Source organism: Plasmodium inui (assembly GCF_000524495.1).
Source record: "Plasmodium inui San Antonio 1 unplaced genomic scaffold supercont1.69, whole genome shotgun sequence".
NCBI classification, from domain to species: domain Eukaryota; phylum Apicomplexa; class Aconoidasida; order Haemosporida; family Plasmodiidae; genus Plasmodium; species Plasmodium inui.
The window spans coordinates 25,931-36,473 of record NW_008481903.1 but is presented as its reverse complement, the minus strand read 5'-3'; the positions used below and the strand labels follow the sequence as shown (position 1 = coordinate 36,473).

The window sequence follows — 10,543 nt, the reverse complement described above, 5'->3', positions numbered from 1 at the left end:
AATGGTAGACTTTTACATGGAAACAAGTCCAGAAGGAATTGCTAACGGCAACCAAACGAACGATGAAGCAGGGGGCCCTACAATTTGGATTATTCTATTCAGAAAAAAAAAAAAAGAGAAAGACACCTTTATGGCGTCAGCATTTCTTCGCTGAGATAGAACTATAAGACCGTTTACATTATGAACAAAAAAAGAAAAAAGAAAATGTGGACTCCGCATGATAGTAGAATTTGATCAGAGCGATCGCTCGTTCTGTTCTGCAATAGCACCTATGAATAGTACATATATTTAATACGTTCTTTTAAATCTTCAAGATTTAAATTAGAGTCGTTTGCATCGTGTTCACTATGCCTCAGTGGCAAAAAGAAAGGTAAAATAAGAAGAAACCTTATCCTTGTTGGTGTTTTACCATGCATAATAAAGAAAAGTAGAATTTTATCTTAAATAAAATGGAGAAATAATAGTTGCATTTGTATAGGTACAAAAGGTAAGGCTGAGCAAAAAGACAGGTGGTAATATAATGTATACTCGGCCTTTGTCAAGGAGGTTACTCTTCAGAAGTCATTAGCGTTAGATATACAGAGAAGTATATGCTGAATCCTTTATATGGCTTATTTTGCCAAATTTAAAAGACGAGAATGGCTGTAAGAATATATTGTAAGCAAGAGAGGCATTCATATATTTGCTGAGCTAGCCATCCCGCTTAAGAACGAGAAATACACGCCGTTGTGTTTGATGAATATTTCTAACAGCGTGCATTGTGAGCGAAGAAATAAATTTTATAAACAGTCTCCATGGTGTCCTTTTTTTTTTTTTTTCTTTTAAGCTGAAAATATGTTCTAGATTATCTGAATTTATTTATATAAGTGCTTTTGCTTCTCTTAAAATTTTTGAAGTCTTCAAACTTTTTATGAAATACAGTATTTTTTACTACATATTATACCATAGATTAACATATTTTAGTATATCCTGAACGTATTGTAGCATATTTAAACATATTTCAGCATATTTTATCATATTTCATCATAAATTAGAATATTTCAATCTATTTTATTGCATCTTGACGTGTTTATGATAACATAACCCACCTACTCTGTGTTATAAATTTAGAACAATCATCCCGCACGTAATAACCCCTTTCAAGTATACTTATATACACCACAAAGATTAAATTAAGCCACTATGGATTCTCTCAAGAAATCCAAGTCTGCGTGGGCTGACCGATGCTCAACTAAGAATAAGATAAGGAATGGAAAATGTTCCCCCGCAACACTGCCGCCAAAGGCAGGCTCACATGGCCTTAACTTCCGAAGATTCCTTTTTCCCTCCTGCTCAGTTGCACTTTTCGTTGTCGCTATTTATATGTTACTACTAGTAAGCTATATGGAGTGAACATTTCACGAATAAATAATACGAACCCTGTCGAAATTTCTGATTCTGTCATTACATGGACTCCACTATACGCTTCTTCCGGGAGTTTAGATGCAAGAAATAGTCTATATATCTGAACTATAAGTATGATAAATATGCCTAATGTGTACGCCACCTGTCATTCCGAACCTCCTTAATGAATTCCTCGCAGGAGATAACCCCTATGAGAAGCAGGATAATGGCCCAAATACAAGGAAGAAACTTAGCCGAATTAAATGAAGATGGATGTTTAAGAGAAGGAGACTCAAATAAAAATCTAAGTTCCTCTGATTTTGAATCTGATCATGTGTTATCCGGGTCTGATAAAATGGATTTAGGTGAAAATGAAGAAAAAGACGGTTTGGAGGCAGATGAAAATGTTGAAGAAAAATATGAAGAAAAAAATGACTTATGTAATATTGACTCGCCCAGATTCGACGAAGCCGGAGTAAAATTTGTTACCGATCTGACAAAAGAGCAACTAGACGAGTTGATAAATAATATGGAAGAAGTGCCATCGAAGGATGAAATTATCAAAATGTGGAAGCGCGCCTATGCCCTGGAAGGACAAGAATTTTACGAAATGATGAATGGTTTATTCGAATATTACGAAGAGTTAAAGGGAAAACATCATGTAGAAGAAGAACCTCTTTTCAGTCTTTGGAGTGGAGTTATGTCCAGATGTTTTCATGTAGTAGCAGAGAGGGAGCAAGAATACAGTAAACTTTTCAACGTCTTCATCATCAAGGATGGAATGACCAAACAGGAATTTGTTAATTTCTTGGAGCATTGCAGGAAGGAGGCTGCTGAATTCAGGGAATCTTTAGAAGCCTTAGCGAAGAAAGAATTCGAAGCAGAAATTATTCCAGAGGAAGAAGCCACCTAAGAATGTGATTTCTCAACTGAAAGAAATTACGAAAGGAAGTGGTAAGACTAATCATTGTGCACCTATATATGTAAATGGCCGCAAATATCGCACAGGTTTGTAATGTGAGGAGGGAGTGAGGAGGAGCCTATGCTCTCCTTTGATGCTATAATCGAACGAAGTGGCTTGGACAAATCGAAATATAATAATCTTATGGGCCTGCGACCGCAGATAAGAAACAGAAAACAGAAGAATAGCGTCTCGGATTTTTCTATAATATAGCCTCTGTTACGTCCGTATTGCGTCTATGAAAATATAGCGTAGACGGAACAATATCTATGCGAAATATGGGAGCTACTCACCTTGGTAATTTATCCATAAATTAGGTACATTTCTATGAATTTCTATTTGTAAGGACTGATAATGTTCTATGTATATGTGGCTTCCGTCCTGAGTTAATTACATTTTTATAATTTCTTCCCTTGAAATTGTTGTCTAATAGTGAACCTTTCACAATTAAGAAGGAACTTCCAATTCTGTTCGTGTTTACATGCCATTTAGTAGACAGAAGTAATGTATCTATAACTGTAGTTCTTTATGTACTTTTACGCGTGAGATCCCTAGGACAATATAGAATGACCTAATATATGTAGTTCTGTATAATATAACAGTCCAAACTGCTAAGTAGAAGCGAATATGCATTTAGAGAGAGAATTCGCTAGCGACAGTAGACCGTCTTGGAAGGAGTTAGAATTGTTATCTGGGAATTTCTTGAGAATAAAGAAAAGAAATCTGAATGAGGAGTCACCACGTACACATTAATTTAACAGGCGTCGCCTAGTGAGAATACATGGAATAGGAAAAATGTCTAAGAAACGTGTGCATATTGAGAAATGATTTACATGGCACATAAGCCATTGATACATAATGTCTACCGTGATAAAGTCGTAGAAGTATGGTTATTAATGTTGGAACTTCAGAAGCGTAATTTGAACACTTAAGAAATGATAAAATATAGGCAAAGAGAGAAGAGAAGTTTAAAATATGATGATGTTATTGCCTAAGAATAGGACACATTGTTTAATCCCATGTCAGGTGGGTTAGAATAAATCAATGTAAATATTAAGATAATACCTTAAGGAACCCCGTGCGAGCATAGAATACCACGACACAGTTACCATATTCATGTAATAAATAACTTGTGGAATTATTTAACAGAAGTAGTACTAAGAATGATAGAAACTATTCTGCAAATGTATCCGCGTTGTTTAATTTAAATGGGGTGTTATTAGTGGAATATTCTTCCTATTACACAGGAACGAGTTCATTCTAAAGTTCCTTAACATAATTAAGAATCTTTTTATATGCTTTCCAAAATGGAATAAATTATGCGCACATTTTTATGTCAGGAGGTGTCAAGTGTTCTGAGAGTAGAAGCAATTTTTGAAGTCGACTGTGAAATTATAATATTAACGGAGCAGTCACATATATAGAAAAAAAAAAAAAAAAATGGAAAAAGGAAAAAAAAAATAAAAGAATAAATAAAAAAGAAGAGACCAACAAGGAAAAAAAAATAAAACAAAAAAAGAGAAAAAAAGGGGAAAGCAAAAAAAATAGAAGAAGAAGAAAAAAAAAAGAAGGAAATAAAGAGGGCCCCATCAGGTGGAATAATATATATACCTATAAACAGCTGAAGAATCTTTCCGTGGCGGAATATACGAGATTCTGGTGATAAAGGATGAGGAAATCCTGTTTATCTGTCTAGTACACTATGTATATCTGTGCGACGAATATATGAAAGCAAAGAATATGGCGGAGCGGATTCAAGATATAACAGCTTCGGGATCGGAACCAAACGTAGGCGACACTTCACTAAACAGGATAATCTTTTAAAGGATTGTAACTGGAAGGTGAAAATGTGAGTTTTCACGTACATACGAAAACTCCATTAGATATAACACAAAACCTAAGAAGAATCAAAAGGAGGGATGACCCTGTAATTTGACACATTCCGATATAATACGAGGGTTATCATAATATATATTCTAGTAAGATTAAGCAGGGACGTCGACAAAAACGGTGGTATCTTACCTGATGGGTTATATGATGATCACTATTTAGGCAGAGGGAGGCCTGTTCCCGCAATACCATATTTCTAAATGTTCCTCTTCCGTGTCAAATTTGACGAATTCCATTTCGCAGAGAAATCACCAGAAAGTTCCTTCTCTTTCCATCCTACTAAGAATGCCCTCAATTCTTTCAGTAAAACATACACTTATTGTTCTCTCATTGGAAGAATAAATATGGAAAAAAAATGGCATAACTTCTATTTACGTTGGTAAATGAATGATAGGCGGTTTCATAATTACAAATTTACGGCAGACAGATCTGATATGTAAGTAGTGGACATCCTGGTGTTCGAGAATGCTGTGGTACTTATATTTGCTTGTTCTTTTTTTTCTTGTAATGTTCACTTAGGATATTCTCTCTAACGATATTTTATCAGTGTGTGATTTCTATTGCGGTGTCTTCAGTGGGTTGTGCCCCGTTCTCTACCGAAGCGTCCGGATGGGGGAGAGCATTTTATGTAAATTCCATGTTCATACGTGTCTCATAGGACAGTCTGCCCTAATTTAATAGGTGCAGGGGAATACAGAATCCAATATGCCATGTTTATCATTAAGTGAAACAAATAGACACTGATCTTTTTCCACCTGTTGCGTAGGTTTCCAAGCTGTTATGTATAAGGAGTATTTAAGAGGACAGATAAGTGAACTACTTTCAGGCTCCTTCTAGGGGGATTATTACAAATAGGCTATTATGCATTCACTATTTGGACATTTCTTCTCCGTTGTATGTTACGGAAGATTTGTCTACCCCAACATTCAACACGAAGGGGGCATACAATGGTAGATGAAATATTTCGCGGCCTTCAGATAGGTTTCCCCCATGATGAGTCGCAATTGGTGAGTTGCCTTTGACATATTTTTCGCATTCCAATTCTGACCAGCAGTAGGGTTAATTATCTGCCTAATTTGTTAACTATTTCAATTACTTGTTCTCCTTGTATCTAGAAGTATGTCTCCCTTTCCTTTTCCAGGTAGCAGTCCTTCGCCTGTTTCTGTACTCTGTAGTTATCAAAGTTCTCTCAGGTCATCTCAATCTATGGCATTTCTATGAACACCATTCCAATGTAACATGTAACTATGCCTGTCCTATTTCGCCCCTGAAGATGTTCTACTCCAGCTACTTCATTATCATCATGGTGAGCGCTCCTGTGTTATTGTTCGTTCGTCTCCTCTTATATGAGGCTTGTAGATGTTTATGGTTTATACTCAACGTGTTTTTTCTCTTTCTTGACATCCCCAAGAAATTCTGTGGGTATCTTCTATGTTTGCGAACGTCTCCATATTTTCTTCGTTCATACAGTTTCCTATGTGGCCGTCTATGTACAAGTTCATGTCTTGTGAATCCTATTGCTCCTTACCTTCATCCGGAAGTATCATGAATAGCGGTATCGACAATTCCGTATTTATTACTTCATCTGTAAGTACACACAGTTTGTGGTCATATACTTCCTGTTTTTTTTTTATGGAATCTTTTCCTTGACGTGTTATTCTGGTCTGACTTATTACATACTTCGCGGTTTCTTCTGGTTTGAGGTTAATAACTTTGTCAAACGGACCATCTGGAATATGCTGTCTCATATGTATGTTTTCTTTTGAAACCTAACTGCCACATATAATTCTTCGCCTTTGCATGAAAGGAGTATGTGGTTCTGCGTTAAATTCATTTCTCTCGAACTTTACATTTTCTTGAACACATTGTTCTTCGGTTTTGCGTCCCTGCTGTAAATTGTCGGACTGATTGTTCTCTTTGAACATATCAGAGATATAGGAGTATTTATGTCCCAAACTATGCCACTGATTTTTCTGTATATGCAGATTACCACAGTTGTGTGCACCTATTCCGATTAGGTTGCTCATTTATGTAGTTTCACATGTCACACCTTCATTTATCATGATCTTGTTCAGTACAATTTCGAAGGAATGTCCCTTGGTCAATACGCATTTTTTCTTCCTGATTCATCAAAGGAGTTCGTATGTATATCTGGAATCTTCTGGGCAGCATTTCTTCTTTATTTTGCATGTATAAACTTTTTCGGATGTGTCAATTACATGTTAAGTCCTCATATTGGAAGTTGCGCAGTAGTACTTCGTCATTATGATATCATATATCCTTCTTTCTTCTGCACTCATGGCCACACACTGCTATCCGTATGTTTACCCTTCTTCGGGATTTGGGCTTTCCCTACTTGAAGACAAACAGGGATTCTGGAGGCATTTATTGCGATAGGGGAAAGAATTGGCATAAAGGGTTAGGTTGGTTTTTCCGGCGTCCCGTAAATACCAACCACAGTGTACTAAATGATATTTTCCCCGTCCGCATATATATACATATATCTATACTTCGATAAGAAGGATAACCTCTATAATGAGACTCCCAACTGTTAAGATAATAACTGAGACCTAAATAAAGGCAATTCCATCATTATGTACAGTCCGGGGGGCTACACGGCGTGTGAGGGGTGCTTAGGATTGCCAATTTCTTGTCCTGAAAGTAGTAAGGATAATGACCAGGAGGGGAGCATCCATAGCACTCAAGGACATTATGTACTCCCCACAGCGCGAAATCTATGTGCCGGGGATTGTGAGAGATTTGCATAAACGGATAGGTAAAGGACAGATGGAGGTGGATAATAAAGATTGCCCCTACTGAGGGAGAGAATTGGTGGTTATGCCCGTTCGGTAAAATTGGCGGCTGGAGGATTAGACACAGGAAACCTTCATCCTGTACGTAGAGTATCAAGAAGATTAATAGTTTGCACTGTAAGTATACCTTCCGAATCTGTACTTATTTTACATTTATATTTTCCGTGTGTATATCAAGTGTTATTACTTTCGGCGTCTCATCAGTAGAAACTCCTGTAGAGGCCGATACTGTTGCATTCCTACCTGCTACAGATTTTGGCTTTTAACAGAGGTGTCACGTTTCAGATGTGGAGATAGATATTTTGGAATCCTCATCGATGCTCCGACTACTTTTTCGTGGGGGGCGTCCTATGATTAGGGGGGGCAGGCTCTGAGGGAAGTTCTGAATAATGACTCGGGCGTTGAAATATATTGTCAGAAGGAGTAGCTATAATACAGTCTGGTTTGGATGAAGATATATCAATAGTTGCTGTTTCTATAAAATTTTCATTCGGAATAAAAATATTTAGCGCATGCAGGCACTGTGTTCCCCTAGGCCAATGTAATTAATTTCGAATACAGCATTTTTTTCATTGGAGTTTCCAGTATGAAAAACTTGTACATATTCCTGTCCCCACAGTATGGACACCACTCCTACGCTCCCCATTAGGCCTCTGCTTACTCTTTCGTATGAATAGTCAGGATTCACAGGAGAACCAGGACATCAAGTGATGGCGAAGTGGGTGACCAAATAAGCCTACATATTTACATAGCACATTCCTGCGCCGTCCTTCTGGAGGAAGAAAGTTTTGATAAAACCTTTATGAAGTACTGTGTGAAATGACGTAGCATATGCTCTGAATAGACACCTCCAATGCGTGTCTTATTATCGTGGTACTGCTCTTTACTGTTATTCAGGAAAGTACATGATGTGTTTTTATATATCTCCCACGCAATTCCGGGTAGTAATGCTAGCGCCCATAATATCGGTTAAAGGTAAATATTCTGAACTAGTAATTTCCCCTATATTACATTGTGTATTATATTGAACTCTTCGTTTTATATAATCTTGCCATCCTTGATATCCTCACCGATAAAGTGTACATGCTCTGACACATCATGTAATAAATATATATTCCTTTATGAAGGAAAAAATTCAGACATTGCGAAGATGTCCTGAAGAAATAGGTGGAATAATGGTGTTGCTATGTATATTATATGTGCTAGGCCAAAAAATACAGTTTCGGAGGAATCTCCACTTTAGTTCTCTACGTTGTCAGATTTGGAAATGAGGGTTTTTTTTCAGTAAGATAATAACGATCGAATTAGGAACATAGGTATTGTTTATAAATCCGTGTTATATTGATAAAGTGTGCAGAGGAGGTCGCCCTGCCGATTAAAGTCAGTCGCTTGATCATGAAATAGGGCGTAGCCTGTTGGTTACTTCTCTATAGAAGAGTACATTCAAATTGAGAAGTAGCTGCCAAAAAGGAAAAGAGAGAAAAGAATTGTATTATTATACAGTACGTGCCATGTCATGATACGCCATGTGGTAAAGTTTTGGGGCTTCATACATCATGTATCCATTTATCGGAAAGTGTAACATATAATCTTAATTTGCACAGAGGCGCAAAATGATATATATGTACGGCATATAAGGTGGCTTCGTAGTCCTAGGTTAACAATCTTTTTTTCAGATAAAGGAGGATATCTATAAATTCCTTGTCCCTTCGTGTTTCTGGGGTTCAGTTCTTTCTGATTAATTAGCTTCCGTTGATTGTTGATCGTGAACTGCTTCAAGCATTTCTAAAAACTATTTTTGCGGGCTATAACAATAGACACACCTGCAATTATGCCTTGTTAATAATGCAGAGCAGGATGCATGCGTGTGACAGGAAAGAAAAAGAATTGAGACAGATTAAGTATAACATATATCATGTCCTGTCATTGGACTGTATAGGACGCGTATATTATGAGATTTAATTTCGTTAAGAAAAGTGCCTCCTCCTTGGAAGCATATAGGGGGTCTGTTTTTTATGGACAGATTTCATGCACCGCTCAGATATTATGAAGTAAGAAAAAGTACCCTGTTGGCATGGTATTCTGAACTATGTGAATAACACCAAATATGCCGCTCTGGTTTATATGATATTACCTGTAGCACCCCAATCAGAAAGAATATGTAACATAAATTAAATTTTATATATAATTTTGGGGAATTATCTTATGGAGCTCAGGCTAAGAAAAAGTGACTGCGTAATTTTTATAATATATCGTAAAACATGACAACAGGATGGTACCCAAAGCAATAGAATCAATGAAGTGTGCAGGCGCGGCATGTTGCGGAAAAAAAATGTTTCATCCATTTCAATTTTTTTAGAGATTTTTACAGATAATAACGTAATGAAACATGCCAGAAAAGGAAAAAAATAGAAACGCTTTACAGTATGCCATATTTTGTCTACTACGATGTATATGTGACGATTACTTGATGTACACCTAATACTAAACTTCATCGCAAAAAAATGATCACAGGGCAGAGATGCGTGCGAATACAGTCTCTACGGAATACTGCGTAATATGTGAGAGTCCCCCAATATGCTATCCCCATCGTGTGAATGAGTCATTTCTTATTGTTCTTCACTACTTTATTACGTAATTGAATCTATCCTTGTGGACATCCGGAAGGAAGGAAGAGTTATGAGTTGTATTATACAATTCCCCCCCTGCAACGGAAGGGGGAACGTTATCCGGTTTATGCTGTAAATAGTTTTATGTAACCTGTATTATATTCGAATGTTCAGTTGACATTTTATATTCTTCTCATGCGCAGCGCAATTAGTTGGATGGTCCCTGGTTCCTAGTACACCAATCGTGGTATTGTATAACGTGTAGCATCATAAAGAACATATGTCTACGGAGAATTCAATTTCAGGATAGTGAATGTGGATAGAATATGTAGCCGCCACAATTTTAAAGAACATGAAGGCTTCCAATTAAGTGGGCATAGTGTAAGACAAATTATGATTGGAGACGGTTCCGCTCGATAATATATAGGGGATGAGCATCTCTTCCTGCGATGCCATTTATGTATTCCTGCTGATTCCTACAAATACTGGGGAGAATTTTTTTCCTTTTTTTTTTTCCTGTCCTTTCTTGGCAACACTGAGATGGGTTTCCGACGTAGTTTGCAAAAAGGAAGTCCACGGAGAAATATGAACAGCGGTAAATGGGTTTATACAGAACAGCTGTCAATAGCCGTATATGCATTCTGAACGTTGAGATAAACACTGACCAGGACATCACTGCGAATTCCTTAAGGCAAACCTGCACGTTGCTGTTAACATCACATAATTCTATCACGAAGCACGGGTGACAAGCAAAATGTGTCTTAAACAGTTGGACAATAGAACTGCGTTCAGATTAGCAAGGGAATTCCATGGGCTGATTGGGACGGGATACATAAATCCCCCGTTGAGACGTTAAATATTATGCTCCTTACATAAGATTTCGCAAG

The 10,543-nt window shown here is 37.1% G+C and overlaps 3 protein-coding genes across 3 annotated transcripts; 1 reads left to right on the top strand and 2 right to left on the bottom strand.

The window, feature by feature from the left end:
- Positions 1-1,182: 1,182 nt before the first annotated feature.
- Positions 1,183-2,296, top strand: C922_05419 (hypothetical protein; the record flags this gene model as incomplete). The annotated part of the gene is made up of 2 exons (XM_008820990.1): positions 1,183-1,374; positions 1,583-2,296. 2 exons carry the CDS (start codon positions 1,183-1,185, stop codon positions 2,294-2,296), a joined length of 906 nt encoding a protein of 301 aa, XP_008819212.1.
- A 3,452-nt stretch (positions 2,297-5,748) lies between these two features.
- Positions 5,749-5,982, bottom strand: C922_05418 (hypothetical protein; the record flags this gene model as incomplete). The annotated part of the gene is made up of 1 exon (XM_008820989.1): positions 5,749-5,982. One exon carries the CDS (start codon positions 5,980-5,982, stop codon positions 5,749-5,751), a length of 234 nt encoding a protein of 77 aa, XP_008819211.1.
- Positions 5,983-6,003: 21 nt separating this feature from the next.
- On the bottom strand, positions 6,004-6,261 carry C922_05417 (hypothetical protein; the record flags this gene model as incomplete). Its single annotated transcript, XM_008820988.1, has 1 exon — positions 6,004-6,261. One exon carries the CDS (start codon positions 6,259-6,261, stop codon positions 6,004-6,006), a length of 258 nt encoding a protein of 85 aa, XP_008819210.1.
- Between the last annotated feature and the right edge of the window lie 4,282 nt (positions 6,262-10,543).